General features: G+C 39.6%; 1 protein-coding gene across 1 annotated transcript in view; it reads left to right on the forward strand.

Moving 5' to 3' along the window:
- mei1 (meiotic double-stranded break formation protein 1) overlaps positions 1–21,829 on the forward strand; it is a 47,882-nt gene that overhangs the window by 16,862 nt on the left and 9,191 nt on the right. The window contains exons 13-27 of the mRNA XM_026325278.2: positions 358–449; positions 765–912; positions 1,286–1,397; positions 3,595–3,655; positions 4,311–4,408; positions 7,340–7,520; positions 8,870–9,020; positions 9,855–10,040; positions 10,246–10,377; positions 10,583–10,772; positions 13,958–14,074; positions 14,877–14,987; positions 16,555–16,733; positions 17,051–17,135; positions 18,440–18,624. Of these exons, the coding sequence (XP_026181063.1) occupies positions 358–449; positions 765–912; positions 1,286–1,397; positions 3,595–3,655; positions 4,311–4,408; positions 7,340–7,520; positions 8,870–9,020; positions 9,855–10,040; positions 10,246–10,377; positions 10,583–10,772; positions 13,958–14,074; positions 14,877–14,987; positions 16,555–16,733; positions 17,051–17,135; positions 18,440–18,624 (2,028 nt within the window). The remainder of the gene's footprint in view (positions 1–357; positions 450–764; positions 913–1,285; positions 1,398–3,594; positions 3,656–4,310; positions 4,409–7,339; positions 7,521–8,869; positions 9,021–9,854; positions 10,041–10,245; positions 10,378–10,582; positions 10,773–13,957; positions 14,075–14,876; positions 14,988–16,554; positions 16,734–17,050; positions 17,136–18,439; positions 18,625–21,829) is intronic.

A 21,829-nucleotide genomic window follows, 5' to 3' on the forward strand; every position in this document is an offset into this window, starting at 1 on the left:
CTAAGCTTTATATGCTATATATGATTTTTATATCAAAAGTTTTTAATTTTAGTTTTTACTTGTTTATCCACATCAAACAAAAACTGGTAATAATGTAAATTAACAGCAATGCTCAGCATGCCTTTGTTTTTATGCTGCAGTGTTTTGAACCATAAACCTGAGGGTTAATGGAGAAGTTTTATTGTTAGATGAACCTTTAATGATTTCCTTGAGGAAATTTTTTTTGGATGAGTTCTTTGATAAGATGATAGTTTTCTTTGTGTTTAAAATGGATTTGTTTGGTTCTTGGTCTGATTTTACTCCCCTGTCTTTTCTTATCCTGTTTACTTTTTACCATCTCTTTCTGTTTCCCTCCAGGGTGTTCTAAAGAAGTCAGACCCCGGCACCCAGACCTCAAGGTCAGAGGGGTTCCTGCTTCAGGCCCTGGCCTGTTTTCAGGCTGCTTGCAGGTTGGCACATTGTCAGGACCAGTGTTCAAGAAGTCAAATAGGATCTTTGGGATAGTTCAAGTGTGACCAAACTGGCTCGTGAATGTACAAAGTATACACAGTTTGTTTTAAAAACCCTTGATTCAAATATTGTACTAAGTGTTATGTTGTGAAAATCAGTGGAGCCATTGAAATAAATATTTTCAGCCCACGAGCAGAATATTTGAATTAATTAGACTTAAGTGAGATCGTTTCCACAGAATGCGGGTGGTTGTGTATGTCTTGTGCGCCTGTTTCTATCGATTTTGTATATAAACTTTTGTGTGTGTGTCCAAGGTTGGCTGAGGAGTGTGCTTCCGATCCTGTGCTGAAGGAGAACGCATTCACGCAACCATTTAAACACAACCATGCTCAGGACTCACTGGAGTGTCTTTGTCAGTGTCTGCTGCGCTGCTGCGACTCCATCTGGATCCCCACTGTCATTGTGAGAACCGTTTCCGATTCATCATCTTATCATCTTAACCTTGTGTCTCTCCATCACATACACTCCAAACCAAACACTTGAGAAAATTGTCTTGCAACCCCCACTCTCACACTGATTATCCTGCTCTTTCAGGCGGTTGCTCTAAATGACTATATTAATAAACACAGCCACAGTGCTTCTGTCTTCATTAGTTTTGTGTACACATGGACATTTGAGCCTCTCGATCAGTGCATCTGCTACAGTGTTAGTAATTGCTTTTTATGTGATGTTTTTCTAAAGCTGGTTCTTTTTGAGGCTAAAAATCAATCAGACAAGAAAAAGAAGAATGTTTACACTTTGTATTCTGGTCATTTGTCTGTGATTGTGTGTGTAGAGGATGTGTGAGTCTACACCCAGGGCTCAGGTACTGCAGTACTTCTACTCCATCCTGTTGTCCCAGTTCACCCTCCTTCCGTCTTTCATGCCGGTCTTTGCAAGCAAACTAGGTTAGTAACACTGTACAACCTCTAATCACCAATAATGTTATGTAACTTCAAGGTCATGCTGTTCCTGCTCCTATTGTTGACATGGTATGTTCTTCCATTTGGACTGGTTCCTTTATCTAAAATGGGCAAGTTCTCTTTTCTCCATATCTGAAGGGCTGACAGTATTATGTAATATTATAGTGATGGTATATGAGAAAAATATCATAAACTCATTGTTGAGTAGCTGCAACAATATGATGAATTAAAACTGACGCAGTGTTGGACAAAGTCATGATATATTGAGTTGGTATTTATGTTAGAAATGATACACCTGTTATTAAAGCAAAATAAATGACCAGCTTTCCACATACTGCCACTGGACCAGACAGCAATGTGCAGCATAACCCATAATGCAGAAGCAAGGAATTTTACTGTAAAGCTCTGTTCCCATTTAGTCATTCACAGCTAAATAAACATCTTTCATTTTATTATCCCATACGACATCACCTATGACCACTGAAAACTTATACTTATTACTGTAATAAAGTAATATTTATAGAGCTAAACTTCATATTTTGTGCAGGTTCCAACAATGCCAGACGTTGATTCTGCTCTCATCAAAAAAGAAGCTGAATGCCTGACAGTGTCAAATTACTGTAGGGGAAACACTAAACTGTCCAAAGCTGGCAATCCACATGATGAACTTCACTTATTGATAAGACATTTGTTGCCTTGGAAGTCTAAACTTTGTGATGGCAATAAAAAGAAACATATGCTTCATATTTATGCTACAAGTGATTAACAAAGCAAAACAGTTTTCTGCAGATATAACTAAAGAGCACCTTGGGATGGTGAGTTAGTATCTTAAAGTTAAAATTCTTACGAAATAAGAGAAGGGATCTCAATCTGGGCAGCATGGTGGATGAGTGGTTCGCACTGTTGCCTCACATCAAGAAGGTTCCTGGTTTGAAACCCATCAGGGGCCTTTCTGTGTGGAGTTTGCATGTTCTCCCTGTGCTTGCATGGGTTTTCTCCAGGTACTCTGGTTTCCTCCCACAGTCCAAAAACATGTATGTCAGGTTGATTGGTGACTCTAAATTGCCCATAGCAGTGAGTGAGAGTGTGCGATGGACTGGTGTTCTGTCTAGGGTGTACCCCTGCCTTCCACCCGAAAGAGAGCTGGGATAGGCTCCAGCAGATCCCTGTGACCCTGGTTAAGGACTGAGTGGGTATAGATAATGGATGGATGGCTCTCAATCTTGCTGCAGCACTGAAAGAGCCAAGAGAGTTGGTGCAGCTCTTCAAAATACTGTAGCCTTCCCCCCTCAGAATTAAAAAAGGGCTGTGTCCCATTACCTTCACTCTAGTCAAATGATGAGTTTCCCTTCCTGATCCTTCAGAGTATTTTTAGAATGTAGTTCATAGGACAGCGTAACTTGAAAACTGTTGTTGGATTAAAATACACAGCTTGAGAATCATGGACTCATTGACAGTACATTCAGGATAATAAGGGGATAACTATCTGTAGTACTGCACCTGTAGAAAGCATAAAATGCAAATTGAACCACATTAAAATTAGACTTTAAAATCAATGCAGACTTGTATTCAACGATCTCATCTGATCTTTTGATAGATTTCCTTGTTTTTAGTGTGTCGTTAGTTTAATATTGTACAATGTTGAAACTCAAATGGCCTTTTAGCATTTGTTTTTCTAAGTTTACATTTAGTTTATTTATATTTGCAAATCAGCTGTCAAGCTAATCCCAGCACATTTACATTAACGCTGCTATAACATCACTGTTCTATATAAATAATAAATATAAATGCTGAGAGCCTGAATTCTGGTCTATTGGTGACAGGTGTTTCTCTCTCACTTTGGCTAATGCCTTTTTACCTTGGTTTCTTTCCTCTTAAACTACTGAATTGCCAAACCCGTGTTTAAAACCCAAGCTTTTAAGTCCCCTTTCATTATCATGCTTGGTGTTCTTTTGTTGTCCTTAGAAATAAACTGAAGATTTTTGTGCCTTATCGTAGTGTTCAGCTGTTTAGTTGTAGAATTTGCCTGACAAATTGTATGTTCTTTATTGTTACTGTTCTGCCTGTGATATACTTTGTAATATTTCCTGAGAAAAGTGTTATATAAATAGTGTTTTCATTACTGTCCCTTCTTCTCATTTCGTGCAGTCTAAACCTTCCTTTATTCTGCACTTCCCTGCAGCATCCTCTGGCTTCTACAGGCTGGCTTTGGAACACAAAGCTCTCCTCTGTGCAGGAAACAGGTACACTGTAACAGGATAACCTGAGGACACACACACATTCATATCCAACAATTAACAAAGCACTGCTGTCTAAAAGGTGTAGTGTAAAAGGTGTGTGTTTGTAAAACTGGTTGCTCAGAAAGTTTAGTTCTTATTGTGATTCCCAGTCGGAGCACATTAAATAGTGAGATGTATAACACTACTGAGGCATCTGTCATTTCTGAGTCACTCTGAATGCTTTTTTCCAATAAGCCATTTTTCTCAGCAGTGTCTGTCTCAGAGCAATGGCTCTGCAGCTTCAAAGTCTACTGTGTCTGCTCGTGTGTATTTAGATTTGTCTGTTTTGTCTATGTAAGCATGTGTTAGAAGGTATCTGTTTGTGCTTTTGTGTGTGGTCATAAATGTGGTTCACTCCCCCATGCTCTGAGCTGTAATGAAACTGAACCATGTCGTGCCTTGTGTTTCAAAGTTGAAGTTAGTAAGTCGAGGCACATCCTGTCCTGTGTCTTGCAATTCTCCTTGCATTGTATTGACACTGCAATGTGAGGGATGTGTGCAGTTTGCCCTAATTTTTCTGTATTTCACTGCAGTTCTCCTGTTCTCTTTCTACTCTTTTCTTTGGATTCATGTTTATTTTCTTTGTCTCTTGTGTATTTTTCTGTCTGTTTTATTCCAGGAACCCAAATCTGAATATATCATGCTGTGGTTTTCTACAGAAACTCAGTATGTGTCTGCTATCCCAGTCAGACCCTGCTTCTGGCTTTTACCAGCAGGGTATGAAAATGCACACACACACACACAAACACACACTGCACACAGAGCAACATGCAGCACCAGTCAAAACCCTGTTGTTCCTGTCAGTTTCTAGGCAGTGATGTCATTCTACCAGTTATCTGAGACTGTGTTGAATGGAAGTGTTGACAGTGCTGAGAATATGTTTGTTTTGTGTGAAGAAGGTCAGGTCAGGTTAATTTTTTCCATAGCCTAAAGAATTTAATGTTTTCAGGCATAATAACATGCAGTAACAATGTACATCTTTGTGTAAAGTTCAAGCAAAGTGAAGTAATAAAAAGCAATTAATAAAATAACTTTAGCAGGAATGTCATTGATGTTTCATATTGTGGTCTGGAAATAATATTGTGTATGGAAATGTTTTCCTAGATGCATTTAATATAATGCACATTGAGTTTATCACCTGGCAGTATTAAATGGATCAATGATGGGTGATACTCAGCACACTAATTAAACTGACTTAGTGATCTTTATCAGGCATTTATTTAATGAATCAAACACACCTGAGTGCTGTCTTTTCCATTTATGTTGCTTCACACTTGATAATGTTAAAGCAAGATTCTCATCCCTGACGGTTTTGCCTGTTATCTGAAGTCGGGCAGTGTCCAACCCTGCTCAGAAATGGGCTTAGAGCCAGATTGACACAACACACAAGCTGATGATGCAATTTCAGAAAGCTCTTTGCAAAGACATTAAATAACAGCTCTGGCTTTCCATGTAGAAGGAGTCTAGATGTGTGTATAACTATGTTGTGTGAAATGGCCTTGAATTGAACCTTAAACAATGCCTGCTTGCTGCTTGTGAGTCCTTGTGTGAAAAAGCTGATGCTAACTCTCATAAATGTCAGTGATATTTGTGACAACACTTATAATTAAAGAGCCTCTGCTGCTGAATGTGTGAGGCAGAAGTAAATTACACTAAAACACATTACATAAAAGCAACATCAGGTGGATGAAGTTGCAATTGAGTTTGAACAAATGTTAAAATGCTGCGTTATTCCTCTCCCAGCGCCTTTTCACATCATTGTACCATTCCCCTAACATGATGAGTAAAAACAGTTGCTCCCAAGAGATGTGGAGACCAGAGCTGAGTAAAATATTTCTTTGAGGTAATAAGATGTAAAAGTTGAGCAACTGTGTATGTTTTTTATGTCTCCTGTGTGTGTATTTACGTGTATTTGTGACTGTGAATAATGAGCCAGACTTCTGCTTGTTCTGTTTGGTGCCTGTCAACATCTTCTTCCCTTTCATCACTGTTATCGCTTTCAGGTTCATTTTGAACCTCTTGTTCTCTATTTTCTCTTTGCTCTCATATGTTTCTTATTCCGAAAGTTTCACTACTTAGTTAACCTGGTTTAGACACATTTGTACTGACTCTTCTTACCATCTTGTTGTGCTCTCTCTCCAGCTTAGTGTTGTGTTGAGTGAATTACTCTATATTTCTAATATTTCTGATTAATGGTTGTGATTTATTAGTGTCATTTTTACTTTTGCGTAGCTATCTGATAATTATATGGCAGCTGTGTGAAAATGTTTCTCTTTCAGTTTTTTTCTGCTCTCTAGGCCTGTTTGTTGTTTTTCTTCCATCTGTTGTTTCTCTTCTCATCGTTATCTGTCTGGCCTTTTCTGTGTTCCCCTCTTTCTCCCTTTGAGACCCCTTTGAGACATCTTTTTGTTACTCCTCCTCCCTTCTTAACTCTGCTACCAGTTCCCTAGAGGTGGCAGCTGCATTGATGCTGGGTGCCCTCATTTTTCACAGTTTTCTAAACAATGCCTTTTATTTCTTCCTCTTTCTACACAGTTGCCCACCCAGAACCCAGGGTTCTCTCTGTCTTGCTGTGGGTCTGAAGCCTTTTACAGACTAGCCACCTCCTATTTTGGCTCCAGTTAATATTTATCTTTCCTTTCTATATTTCTTTAAGTCCTCTTCTTTGCTTTGTTTTCCTCTGTGACTGATAAGTAGTCTTACTCGCGCCACATGTCAGTGACCCTTATCCCTGTCAGCCATCTGCCTGTGCCTACTTTGTCATTCTCATCGTTGCTTTGCCCATGCTTTCCTCTGATTCCCACGTACTATATATCTGTTCCCCCAGACCTGCAAGAGGGTGCACTGCACAGCACGACCTTGTCTGTTCGGTGCCATGTTTCTGATCCCCTTCTCTGTGTGTTATTCTCTTTCTCTTTATTAATGCATCTCATTTCACGGTCCAGTCTTTCATTCATGTAAGACACATTTCTGAATTCCCTGTTATGTTTCCCCTGTGTTGCTTCTCTTTCTCTTTTCATATAATGTCATACTGTTTAATTTACTTAATTTACATCCTCAATCTTTAATTGAATTTCCCCTTGGGGATTAATAAAGTGCTTCTTCTTGTTCTTTATTAAAATATAGATAGAATTTTGCTTTGTCCCTTGTTTTTGTCTTTCAGTCCTAAGAGAGTTTCTCATTTTTCATGTTTCAGTTTTCTTCTTACTGGACCCATTAATTCGCATGCTTTCTTCATCTCAACTTCATATCATTAACATTGAGTTTAAGCATCTATGACATCCATAGATTGGTTAATGGATTTTGGCTTTATATTTAGTTACATCGCTGATATTTGGAAAAAGTGTAAAATCTGTGTAAACCCATTCATTTTCACACCCTGATGAATTTTTAATAAGCCACAGCTTTGGCTTGGCTTTAGTCATAAACACAAAATTGGTGAGTAATAGTCCTGTGTAAATGAGGCCTCAGTGCCTGTGTGTATGAGTTTATTCCATCCATCTTTCTCCTTCAGCAATCCTCCTCCTTTTTCCTCTTTTGTCTCTCTCACCTTGTCTCTGTAACTTTCTTCTGTTTCTCACATTGATTATTCATTATCAAACCTATTTCCTTACTGTTTCTGTTTTATTTCCTTACTCATCCCCTCAGATGTTGATGAAGTGGAGAATCTCCTGCACTGCAATCTTCCCTCTCTGTGTTGTCGTCTGTCAGACTGGCCCTCTCTGCTGTGTGAGGGCCTGGGGCTCCAGCTCTGTGAATACAAAGGACCCAGGGCCACTCAGTACTGTCTGGTGATAATTCTGCACCTTGCCCTGCAGCAAGGAGACAGGTAATATCGCGTACATCCATTGTCTGCCCTGGAGACTGGGCTACACAGAACAATGTCAATTAACAGAAAACGTAAATGAATCCAAGAAAAATGGGCATGCATTAGGCTATTATTAATATGGTACTATTTCAGAGTTACAAATGAACAATGGCTTTTGGTTTTGCAAACAGTTTGATTATTAAAAAGGGGAAATATTTCATTTAAAATTAAACAAATGCTGAGAGAAATATCTCATCTTCTGAGCTGCTATCTTTGTTGAAATGGAATTAACCAATACATATTTCAGTATGAGTAAAAAGCATTTGTGCCTGGTTCTGCTGCAAAGTGGTTTTATAACAAGAAGGAATCATATTTTGATCCCAAAGTACTGACTTACTTCTCCATTATCTATGTCCATTTGCCCTACAAAATGCATCTTAGAGTAGGACAGTAATTTGCTGCCTTGTTGGCTGCAGAGTAGCTCTTGGTAATACTGTATTACCTGTACTAAGGTAATCAATACCTAAACCTCTCTGTACTTCATACCAGTGCTGGCAGCTGCATGGTTCACTAGTCTGTGCTTCAGTTTTCCTCCAGTATGACTACATATAAATAAATACAGTAAATAAATAAGTAAATACTTTAGAGATATCTCTTTGGGCGTTTCTAGAAATATTTGACACTTATAGTAATTCTGAGAAATGATCATTATTAGTGCTGATATAACTTTGCTGTATCGCAGCCCTGGATAGCAAGAAATACAGCATTTCAACTATATCATAGTATTGAAATAACCAAAATCCCAGCAGATATCCAGTGTCATATCACAGCACCAGAATTATAAATTATATAATTTTCAGATATACCAAGAGGCCACCTGGTTTTGCATGAGCTGTAGCTCTCTCCCTGCTCCAGCGGCACTGCTATGGACCATCGAGGGTGTTCTTAAGTACATATTTTATGACCTCAGCTTCTTTGGAAAGTTTAATCTGTCCTTCTGTGGAACCTCGACTATGCATTACCCCCCCTACTCCCCACCCCCGCAGGGAAGGGGATGAAAGCCTCTCCCTGCCACTGTGTGGTCTCATCAAGATTAATGGGAGCTGTGGCCAGAGATTTACATAGCATGGAAAGGCTGAGTGTGTACCCTATGTGTACTTAGAGATAGGGTCTGTGAACACAGGTGCACTGGTTTGCATGCTAACTAGCGGCGTTTGTGTTACCCTCACACTGAACGTGCCTTCTGAGTGTTTGACATTCGAATCAGTGTGTTTGCATGTTTGTAAACATTTAAATGTTATTGGTGGTAATGTTTGACCAAATGCGTGTGTGTGTGTGTGTGTGTGTGTGTGTGTGTGTGTGTGTCTCAGGCTTCTTCCAGATCAGACGGTGTTCTCCAGTGTGGTGTGGCTGTTGAGTTTGGTGCAGGAGCAAGGTGACTGTGCCCTGCCCCGCTCTGTGCTCCGCTCTGCCCTCTACCTGCTGGCAGTGACACAGGACAAAAGCCCCAGCCTCGATGGGGTAACTGTGATTGGTCTCCTGAGCACCCTAATTTAAAAGCTGGGCAGTGGGTGTACAGAATCAGCATCACAGTACAGTTGAAGATAATCTGTATTTTATGCTTTTCAGTAAGACCTCCACGCTTTGGAGAACATGACTGTTTTGTAGATTGGCCTTATGATTCCTCAAGACTCAAACTCATTTTCATGCTTTTCCAGTATTTTTAACAGTTTTACCTTTCATTTCTTATCTGAAAACATCCTCAAGTAATTTCCACTGAGATAGGTTTACCTACAAGCAGTAGCACATTAAGGTGTCAAGATTTTATCAAGATGATGTTCAACATAATGTTTTTCCTCAGCATAGAAAAAATAGAACAGCCTGTACTGGAGCTAAAGTTCTATAATGTGTGATAGGGAGTCCATTAATGTGGAGGCCACTGAATCAAAACTTGACAGCTCATATTATTCTTTTGACATGAAATCCCCATGCTGTAGATGATTCAGCACCAAAGAATATTAATTATAGTTCACCATGCACAGAAGAAATAGCATCTCAAAATAATGTTTCTTTAGTTTAAGGAACATTATGTAGCAAAATTTTGTGCTGCACTGTCTTTGAAAGTACTTATGTATTTAATGTTGGCTATGAATATAAATAAGCAATAGATTACAGGACCAGAGACTTCCTGTTGTCACTGAGGGCTATGTCTGAGTGGGGTTTTAAAAGCAGTCTCGCATTTTGGTTGTGAAGAAAATTATTTTCAGATCCGTAAACATTTTAACTGGAGTGTGTATACTCGATTTAATGAAAGTACTTTGGCATTTTCAATCTTTCCTTACCAACCTACTTAAGGCTCCCTTGAACTGCATCAGCAAGGCACTGTCGTCTTGCCAAAGCTTCTCTTCCCTCTACATTCACCATCCTGCGCTTCTCCACTTCATCTGCCGCTATCCGGAGCTGGCAGGAAAGTTTGGACCCCTGGTCTTGGAACTGTGGTTGACCAAACAAACACAGCACATGGACGCAGAGCAGACTGTGGTAGGTGGTTGAGTGTTTCACTTCTATCATGTTGCACTGAATGAATTTTTTCTTATATGACGTAATTTCTTGTTTTCAGCCAACAAGCTTCACAACATAAATACAGTCTAACAGAGTTAGCATTAGGATGTTTTTAATTCCCTTTGAACTCTTAACAAGTTAAATTCAGAACTTGATGGTGGTTGGATTTGATTCCTCGACACAGGCATCTATTCAGGAAAAGAAGGAAAACAGACAAAGCCAAGCAGATGAGAGGCAGGATGGGGAGCCAGACACAGAAACCAAGGAGCTCCTGACTCTGACAGAAAAGTACCCAGCTGTCATACTGACCCTCCTGGTGAACACCACACACCCCAAACAGGAACATTGAACATTGGCCTCATGAAAATGAACTACAGTATTTGTTAAACCTGAAGCAGAAGTAACACCAATGGAAAACAAATCATTATCTGTACTGAGTACCATGTTGGCTCTACTGTGTTCAAACAACACTAATACAAAAATGAATTCATTATTAAATCTTTCTGCCTGTATGACTATAGGACATGATTAGCACCAGAGAGCCCCCCCTGGCAGAGCGAGCTCTCAGGGTGCTGGAAGTGCTTTTGTGTGGTCAAAGAGACTATGAGCCAGACTTGAGTGACCAACTAAGGCCAGCCCTGCTCCTGGCAGTACAGAGGCTGAGTGTGGAGAACATGGGACCTGGGCTCGGACAGGGGCACACTGAGCGGGGTAAGAGAGACAAAATCACAGAAACCGAGTATATGGTTTTTATAAGAAGTATTATAAAAATACATGTTGCGTGCTTAAAGAAAAACTATTTTGAGGTAAAATATCGGAATGGACCATCTACCCCATAGCTACAGTTCATTGGAAACGATGAGATGATAGATGGCACATAATGGAAAAACAGATATATGCCGTGTTAGAATTTACGAATTAGCTCACGTCAGTCAGATAATGTCTTTATCAGGCTTCATGAAGATGTGATGAAAACTGTAACAGTGATTTTAATCTTTATTTATTATAAATTATTAGTAGAAGTGTCTACTAATAATTCATAGGGAATTCTGAGATAAATAACAGCATAAAACCAGCATGACAGCTTCATGCCCCTGAAGTGACCAACCAATAACGTTTTGTTTTCATTTGAGGTGAAAAATTTAAATGTATTATGCATGATCCCAACTTTTGACATCAGAATGATATTTACCGTAAGTATTGATCCCCACCTTCTTTGTTACTAGAGCCGATCACATCTGTATAGAATCAAATAGCACATTATCAGTATATGCACACCTGCTGTTAAAGCATAATCACACACACACACACACACACACACACTGATTTTTTTCTTCTTATTTAAATCTCGCTGATCAAAGTGATGACCCTTTATAAGATAACCTTTTATCTTTTGATGTTGAAAACTACACTCAAAGCTTTCAGGTCTCTGCTGTGCTGACACATTACATCAGGAAAGTTAACTTTCCTTAATTCTAGCTAAAGTTTGTCCTAAGGTCTCAGTTTTGCCAACCTCTTAGCTATCATGTTGAGCATGCATACAGTCACTTACAGTTGAAAGAGTTTAGGTTTGCCACAGAAGTTTTTCCTTTTAGTTGTTCTGCTTTAGTCATATATATTAAACCTTTATTGATCAAATTAAAAATTTAATTGTTTCTTTTTTTATTCAGTACAAGCTCTTATACATAGTCCACACACAGAGATGCACATATCACTCACAGGTTTACCGAGTGCAGTGTAGGATGTCGAACAAATTCACTCTGACAATCTTTTTTATTTTCCTTTAGTAACATAATTAAATCTCAGTGTTATAAACCAACAGCGGTAGCCACACCTGGGCTCTCTAGGCCCAGTGCCCATCTCTTCATATTGACTGAAAAGTTATTTTTGATTAAAAACAGCTATTCTTGGCTGAGTGTCTTTCTACAGAATTCTCACTACATAGTGTACCGCACATCATAAAACAGAAATTATTTGATGGGCAGAAAACACGTCCTCAGCTCACAAGAGAGTCTGGAGATTATTCAGAGTTTTTGATAAATAAAACACCAATTTTCCTTCAACAAAACAATATTAACTTCAATTCCAGCAGTGTTTCATGCTGTCTTAATAGCTTTTGGACTTTTTGGTATTCTGTGCTATGGAGACAGATCAAAACTTAGTATCACAAGCTGATGAAAGCAGGTGAAAGCATGTGTCTCTGCACTCCACTGCACTGTGAACAAAACATTCCAATCAAATTATTGAAATGAATTATTTAAAATTGCTGAAAATCTTTAAAATCATCTCATCCTCCACAAATGTCATGTGAGAGGGCCTATACATTATACTAAGAATATTTGTGATAATAGAAAAATTACAAATGGTAAACATGCCAGTAGAATATTTTTAGAGTAATGTGCATAAGTTAATAAGTGAATTTGGTAAGTGTAAGCATGTGGTGATGTATTTCTTCAGGCAAACATGGTTGTAACTGGATTATAAACACACAGACTGTCCTAAAACATAGTTAGTTTTGGCAGTACATGTTTGTTTCTGACTAATGTCTGAAGGGAAGACTCATTAACGCTCTGTTAAAACAAATCCTCCCAGCTTCCTTTGTGAGTACAGACTGTGTGCCATCAGATATTTGTTTATCTAGACACATCGTAGAAGCCTGTAGTATTGATTTTGGGGTATCAGTGTGCACAAGGTTGTTACCATACAAAGAGTTTATACTCTTGTATATGTTTAAGTGAGAAAAACTGATTTGTGCCTCTTTAAGACAGTATACATGTGGATATACCTTTATATCTGCTTCCTGTTTACTGTCTCTTACTGAGCTTTTCAACTCTGTCAGACCACTGACAAAATTCTTCTTGTACAAGGAGTCACTGATGTGACAACAGTTTAGTGAATGTAGAATAATCTTTCTGTATTTCACCGTATGATCTCACTGTTTTTTTACTGTTGGTTTGATGCTTTTGAAATCAAATGCTGTCTAGCTAAAATCCAGGATTGCAGGTTCAGTTCATGCATATCTGGTGTGTTAATGTGCTTCTGGTAGAGGTGTCTGCCAGATGGCGTTATTATGTCTGTTTACTTGACCAGGTTAATGAGCACAGCTGAAGGGCACGACACCATTGTGCCAACCATGGATTCAGATATTGTTGCTGTGGTTAGTCTCTGCCTGCTTTTCTGCTCATGCCAGACCCTATGGGGATCGCAGGCTGTTATCCCCACACACGTTCCACTTCTGCCCACTGTAATTTGCATTGATGTATACTTTACATTAGCCTTTAATGCAACGACGTCTCGAGGGGAGATATTTTAATGTTATGTATTACAACACTGAAAGGAGTATGTAGATGACTCTTCTGGCTGATCTTCCTCTAGCCTTTCCCTGCACCTCCTGCATCATGTTCCGTTTTTTAAAATTTATTTATTTCTTGATCATCGATGTGTGCTGCAGCCACCCCTGCTAGGCAAACCCCAACTGTATTCCACAACACAAGTCAATGCAAGATACTCTGACTCGTTAAAGACATTTCTTACTGCTGTTTGAACCGTATTATTTTGCACATTGTGCTGTGTTTTGGCTTTGCTGAAAACTGAAAGCTACGCTGGGAACTTCAGGTTCAGACTAAGTAATGAGACAAGGTGAAATGCTAATTCAGGATGAGTGTCAGGCAGTCTCTTATGTGCATCACTCCCTCGCCTTTTCCCACCCTCACACATATATATATATTCTGTTTTCTCTCTTGTCTCTCTCTTCCCTGTTTTATTAGTTTATCTTCTCTCTCCCTCAGCAATTTCACTGTGCTCATATTTATTTTTAAATGCCTGCCTATCAGTCTGTCTTGCTTCTTGCCCTTTTCGCATATCTGTTTACAGTCGTACTTCTTCTCTTTGTTTAGCAGTGAACTCACTCCCTCTGGTGCTGAAGCTGCTTTGTGTGATGCAGGCCAGTGACCCGCCTTTATCTGCCTCTTACAGCAAGATGGATGGCGTGCACTTCAAGCTGCTCTACCATGGTGAGGTCAATAGGTGCTGCTGGCAGGTCATACTCAGTGTACATTCACCTCCCATCAGCCCTTATGGATTAGCATACACACACAAACACTTTCCATACATTGTTTACATTACTCTGCATTTTCATCAAAGACACACCCTATGGTAGGCAGCATTAGAAGAAGGACACGGTATATCACAGAAATGCTGCACACACTGATGCATACTACCTTCTTTTCTGTATGTTCCTCACTCACCCAGGCTTTTAAAGTACACACTACTGTGTACAGACATAATCATCCACTCTGCTCAGACATGGTCTGTTGTATTGCTAACTTTATCTCACCTCCCTCTACATGTGCCTGTATTCCTTCCTGATTGGATGCCTTGCTCATATTTGATTTAATATCATCACCAAAAAACCTGCTCAGAGGAGCACTCACTGCTGAGAAAACTTATGAAAATGTCTAGTAAATCTTTCCTTTAAGCATATTATTGTTTTGCTGTTTGCCTTGATATCAACACTCATCACCCCCCATGGTCTTGTTTTTTACTGCATTTGTAAAATTTCATTCTCTGTTGTTGTTTATATTTCCCAGTTTGACTGGCAGATCAGATTAATTTGGTTTTTACTGATCAGTGGGAGACATGCTGTGATGGGCAGTAAATGGAGGAGCTCATCTTATTATAGTTTATCTGCCTGTCACACTGTGTCTTCATGTTTCTCTCGGATGAAATGTTTATCAAATGTGTATGAGAACAGTGCAGGTGAAATATTAGAAAGACAAGTGAACCACCAGATTTGAATGTGTGTGTGTGTGTCAGTAAGTAATCTAGCAGGAAGGTTGAAGTCTACCAACACAGAGAGCCTGCTGCCTGCCCTCAGCTATCTGTACTGCTGCCTGAGTCTGTCCCCTGCACACTGCAATGACAGAGGTTAGACACACTCTGCCAGTCCTCCTTTTCCTCTCTCCATCTCGATGTATTTCTTAGTGTGTTTACTTCTCTGCTGCTGAATCTTTCGTACTCTTTACCTCGGTATGTTTCCATCTCTCTTTCTGCCCCCTGTTTCAACCTTTCTCTCCTGCTGTTTTGACAGAAGTGAGAGACTGACCCTGACAAGCCTGTAGAATTGAGACACAGGAAATAATACACATACAAGCTGACACCTGCTATACAGCTTTACATGATGATGCACAGGCTGTGGCTCACTCCTGGAGCTTACCTGTACACAAATAGTTATGCTGTCAAGTATGAGAGTGTCACACAGATTTGCACAGAGGCACAAGACAAGTACTCAAGGTTGTGTTGTCACTTTACTACACCTAAGTGTAAATATCTGCAAAACCCCACATATAGTACAACTACAATCATACACATACTCACACAGTAACATGGTCAGTATAGAGAGAAAATCTAACACATACAGAAAAAAACTAAGTTGTTTTTTTTTTTTGTTTTAGCAGGTAATAGAAAAATAGGAACAGGTTTATTAGATGTCACTATTCAGCAGAAAAATGAAAAACCCCTGAATTCTACAGTGCAACATAAGAATCAATGAAAATACAAAAAAATATATTTTAAAAAATAGCTCCATTAAATGACTGATCAATTAGCTGTCAGCTGCCATCAACAGGACAAATCAAGACTTGCACTAACACAGGCTCGTACTAAAGACACCAGTAAGTTGACATATTGTTTAGCATTGATTTTATTACAAGCTAAATCATTTCCCTGGACAAGCTTCCAAGAAAAAAAACCTCAGTCAGTAATGAGCTGGTTTGTAGTTAATAAGGTGAGGCCAGTGGCCATTGGGCAGGGGTACCATTGGGAAGCAAAGCTAATTATGCCCATAGCATTACTATACAGATTCAGCTGCAGCCTACTTACATTTGCCATCTGCTTCATCACTACTGGTGAGTATACAGATGCTAGTTATTTCGGCCTCAGGTTAGGTGGTTTTTCAGTTCAATGTGAGGAGTCCAGAAATAGTTATCGTTCTTCTGTCTCAAGGCAAAAAGTAGGATGTTATAACTTTAAACATGTAATTAGAGCTGTACAGTTTTTCAAGTATTTACAGTTGACCTGGTTGGCTGCTTTTGTACTGCATATAACTCCAATGTTATACAAATTTTCATTATTACTGATACAAAAACCTAATTTTCACATTCTATATGAAATCAAATTAAAAGATATGAGCACCTTGCTTAGCATGTTTCAGATGTGATAGATTGTGATATGGCAAACACTGGGTGTTTGAGCACTTGAATATGGGCCTGCATGTGTGTTAATTTTAAGAAGTTGATCAGCTTCTATTATTCCAGTGGCCTTGTGGTGTCACAGACAGATGAAAATATGTGTGTGTTTTTTATTGCACAATTATGGGTGGGTGCATGGAGCATGTCATCATGTAGTCATCCAGACTAATTCACAGATACACTGACAGACAAGCACAGATCCCATCAAAGTTTGATGACATACAACCGTGCCTTCTCCTCGCCAGCTGTCTCTATGCTGCTCTCCAACTGTGGACTGATGGACCAGCTGCAGACAGTCCTCGCCTCCTCCTCCTCCTCTGCTCCATCGCTCTTTTCATCAGCCTGTCCTCCTTCAGCCCTGTTGTGCTGCAGCCATCTACTCTTGTCCTCCCTCATTACCTTGCAGCACTTTCACTCTGCTCAGGTACACACAACAGCTCAGTTTTGCTCCTATCACAACTTTAGGATATAACTTCACATAGTCGAGGCACAGACAGAGGCAAGACACAGAACATACAGTAAAAAAGGACATTGATCCAGATGCGGGGTGCAAAATCTAAAATGCCATTTGGATTTGTTCGATATGTGTCACAGTAAGGCTGTGTGATGAAACAATGCAATTTATTCTCTGCAGTCTGCTAACACTACAGGGATAAAATGCTCTTTGTTTCAGTTTAATTTTTGTTTCTTGTTTTTTGTCTGATTCTCCCTTGTTCTTTCTTCCTTTCTCCATTATTTAAGGTCCATAAGAGCATCAGCTGGAGTCTGGACACAGCTGTACAGCGACTCCTTCTCCAGAAAAGACACACAGACAATCTCTTGTTGGGTAACAAACTCAGAATTATATGCAGTGATAACATTGAACTGACAAATTACTGCTCTCTTGGACAGTATATGCTAACATATCAATGCAGGAGCCAATGCTCATAAAAAGTGAGTGTGACTTATGAACACTGTATTTTCAAGGATCCTATGTATACATGGACAGTTTGTGTTTTCTCTTTTTCCATTTTGTTTTTGTTTCCTGGGATCGGTTTTCTATATTCTTTTAATTTCTCCTCAGCTGTGTCTTTTCCATTATTTTGTTTCTCAATTTTTCCCTGCCCAGTGAAATTACAGCCACACTCGATGGCGTGTAAAACCAAATCACACAAAACATGTCCATGGAGTTCGGTACAGACTTGGACAGTTTAAAACCTCCCTTATTATTACAGCAGACTCCTGCACAAGTAAAGTGACTGTATGCCGGTGTTTTATCCTCAGATGAGGAAACTAAACCCCGGGCATGCATTTCACACAATTTCATTATAGTAAGTTGGCCACATCTCCCTGCACCATTCAGAGACACCTCATCCCTGCTGCTCCTGTGTCTCCGTCTGTCAGCTGGATAAGTGGTCTGTCAGGGTTGCCATGATGTATTGGCTCCCTCCGCTGCCTGCCTATCTCTTGCTTTTTCTCTACACTCTACATTCACTCACTCAGACTCCTCTCTGTCTTTCCGTCTGTTAGTTTTTCATCTCCTGTATGCTCCTCGTTCTTTCTTTTTCCCATCTCTCCTGCTCTATCTCTGTGCTGTCTCTTCTGCTGCTGCTAATTAAGTTCTCCCTCCCTCAGAGAGCTCTAATCTCAGTGTACGTGGCATAAGTGCACTTCAAAAGGCCTGCAGCTCACAGTTTGGATCCCACTGTGTTTCAGCAGTCATTTTGGCAGTGTCTGTATTTATCTCTGTCACTGCTTTAGTTCTTCAGTCTTGCTAACCTTCCTTCAACCCTGTGTCTCGCTGTCTCACACACTCTACACTTAGCACTGGCACCTTTAACTTCTTGCCCTCCCTTTCTGTCACATATCAGTTCAAAAATTATCCCCACTTTCTGTTAGTCTGCCTCTTGTCTCTGCTTCTATTCCCCCTGCTACCTGCTTCTACCGTCTCTTCCAATTCTCTGTGCTCACTCACTAATTTTTTTCTCTTCTGTTTTGAACCATTTTCTCCACATTTCTTTGCTTTTTCCTCATCCTCTTGGTGTCCTGTGTGTTTATGTGTTTAGCCATTTAACCTTCTCCTAATTCTCTTTGACTTCTACAGCCATTTATCTGTCCTTATTTTCTCTTTCTCTCATCTTCTCTTCCCAGTCAGCTACCTGAGGCTCCTGCAGGTGTTACTTGATGTTGACCTGGCATCAGCAGTGATGTGTGTGAGCACTGGTCCTGGCTTGGTTGGGCCCAGACCCCTGGGGGTTGAAGATGGAGCTTTGTATCCACTTGGCTGTAGAGGGGCCCAGTGCCTCGCAGCTGCTCTCAGTGGGATTCTTTTGCAGGTTGTAGTACTTGGGGAATTGGTATATGTGTCTTTGTGTATGTGTGTGTTTGCATACCTGTCCCCATTGCTACAGACTTCAAAACAGCAGGCTAATGAGCACACAAGTTATTTTTCAGTGCAGTGGCACTGCAGGCATGAGCCAGGGTGCTGCTCAGGATGTTAGAGGACTGTTTTGAAATTGAGATTGTGGGTTTAATGCTTGGTTAGCTTGGTGCATTTTCTAGTCCTTTCTACAGAGAAAGGGAAACAAAAGGTGTAAGAAACTCTGCTCAAATGGTCGTGACCAAATGACTCCAGAAGTCAGAGGAATGTTGCAAGGTTTTAAGGGTTTGGTTGTTGTGATGCTCACTAAAGGTTGAAGTGGGAAAGAGTCAAGAGCTCAAGTGTATATACTGAAAAAGTTTAAGATGTTACAGAATGACTGATCATTTTTGAGGACTTTGGTTTAATCCTCCGGTGCAGTACTGTATTTTGTGATCCAACACATAGTGATCTAAATAATAACTATTCGAAGTGAATAAGATGCTTAGAGTTATTCTTGGCGTAATCATGAGCTTCCAAATTTTTTTCATGCCATCTCTGTATTTGATTCCCTATTACTATTCACATTGGATATTGATCTTGGGTACATGCGTTTTTCTGTTTGGGGTTTAGGGTTAAGTGCAATATGGATTTTACATCAAACAATTAATTTCAACAGGTGACAGTTGGAAAAGTGTCTTAAATGGTAAAAAGAGTTACTTAAAAATCCACAGCCCTTATGTAATGTTTTTTTAATTCTTTTTTCTAAGTCATCAAATAGTGAATAAATTGCCATCCTAACAGATGCAGTAAGCATAACAATATGTGCTTGTTCAAAGACTTAAAAACAACAGGCGGTGTGAGCTTTATCAGCGTGTGCCTCTGTCCTCACACAACTTGTAGCCTGAGCTGCTGTTATGATGATGCCTCCTACTTTTACTTTACGTTCACTCCTCTCTCTCTGTATGCTGCATTATGAATGAATAATCTTTAGAATCTTTACGGCATGACATTGAACCTGCCTTTCATAAACAAGGTTGTATAGAAAATTAGATTGCAATTGATTTAGCAGTTAGCATAATGGAATGGCACACATATCCAGCGCAGTCTCAGGTGTCTCCAGAACATTATAACATGTAGCTGGTGTATTGACTTTGCTTACTTGTAATAAAAGTAGTAGCTAGTGGTCCAGCAGCATTTACAATAAATAGGTGAAGCAATAATAACTGTGTGTGGCAGCCAATACACAGCAACAAAAATTGTTCAGAATATGGTGTAGTCTATTGCGCATAAAACACAGACCCTTTATCAAAGGGATTATAAAGAATCTATTAGTCTACTGTGCGCTGAACTACTACATATGTTGATACTTACACAGGCCTTTGATTTTACTGTTGTTTTAGCCTGGCAATTTTTTATGATCAAAGCAGTGTTACAGCATCACAGTACACAGAGGCACTACATAAATATGAAGCACTAAAATGGGCTATCACACAGCAAACTATATTGGCTACTACCTTTACTGCCATCAGTTAATAGCCAAGGCTGAACAGCCACACAATGAAAGGTTCCATTTTTCTGTATGGCTGAAGCTAAGCTAGTGCGAAACAATGAATCACGAAGCCTGCAGGACTTAATGAGTAGGTCCAGAATGAGCAGTGGTAATACGTCCTGCCTGTGTCCATAAACTGACAGTGAGATCAGCTTGAATATAGCACACATCAAAGAGTCATTATCCATTTAATAGACATGAGTTCAAAATATTTCTACGACCCCAGCATACTTTAGCACATAATGAACAAATATGAAGTTTGTCCTGAAAAAGGAAATGATGTTGAAACAGTGAGTGCAAATGATGCAAGCAAATCTTAAACGGAAAGAGCCGAGGCTAAACTGAGACACATGATAAGCGATTTTAGAAGTAATGTTCAAAGGTTATTTTGGGTTCAAAAGTAACTGGAGCACATGACATCAGGCAAAATTATATTCAGTGGAAAATCCTTTGCAGTCAATGATTGTCTGACATATAGACGTCAGCTTCTGTGTGTTGTGGGGTGTCTGACTTCAGTCTTCACCAGTCAATATATTCCACCTGTTCAACTTAAAAAGCACTTTGGTTGTTTTGCTGTATATGTGGGCTCATTGTCACGGTGATGATGAAATGACATCCAACGAGTTTAAAGTGTTTTTCTGAATCTGAGCACATAGAAAGCTCCTGTATTTTTCTGCAACAATCAGAAGTGAAATCAGTCATCACTAGCCGCCAGTGTGTGAAGCTCCACTGGCGGCTGATGCTCTTTTTTCTCTACACTTTCCTTTTTTCATCATTTTGAGAGCGTTAGATTTCTGTTTGATTAGTCCATAGAACTTTGTTTCAGAACACTGCAGGGCTCTTTCTGTATGTTTTTGTAAAGTGCAGCCTGGTCCTTCTGTTTTTTGAGGTTTACCAGCAGTTTGATCTTGTGGTGAATCCTCTGTGTTTACGGTCATGAACTCTCTCTTGATTGTTGACAAGGAGAAATGTGCAGAAAGTGTTTCTGACTTGTTGTGCACTCATAGTGTTTTTTCTTCACTACACAAACAATCTTCTGCTCATCCACTTGTGCTCTTCTGTGTACCAGCTTGTTTTCTATTTTTTTTTACTTTTTCTGTGCACACCTGCTTGTTTTGGAAAGTACCCAACTATTGATTTAGACGAACAAACTATCTTTGATTTCTCTCTGATCGATTATGGTTGGCTTATTTTGAGCCTCATTATCTTTTTGACTTGCACGGACTCCTCATTACTCTTCATATTGATGGACATGTTGACCTTGTTCATAATAGCAATTCTCAGTCAACTCTGAGCCAAGGCTGAGGTCGTTTGTGGATGAACTAGCATCGAGATGTCACACAGCTGCCCAAGAAAGATGTAGCAGCAAAGTGTCTAATTAAGCTGCAATTTCAGCTTTGTGTTAAAAGGCCTGTAGCCGCTACATGCTTCTTTCTGTATTGATGCTAAACTACTGCAAGTAAAGCTGAGACTTGGCACTTTAATGTGGTATCCAGCCTTTTGTTTCAAATTGAATGTGCTGAGGCATGGAACTCAGAGGACAAAAAATGTGTAAATGTCCAAAAACAAATTATTGTTCTTAATTATCAGTGTGTTGATAGCAGTCAGAGGCAATTAAACTGAAGTTTGA

The sequence above is a fragment of the Mastacembelus armatus genome, chromosome 8 (assembly GCF_900324485.2).
Source record: "Mastacembelus armatus chromosome 8, fMasArm1.2, whole genome shotgun sequence".
Classification (NCBI taxonomy): Eukaryota; Metazoa; Chordata; class Actinopteri; order Synbranchiformes; family Mastacembelidae; genus Mastacembelus; species Mastacembelus armatus.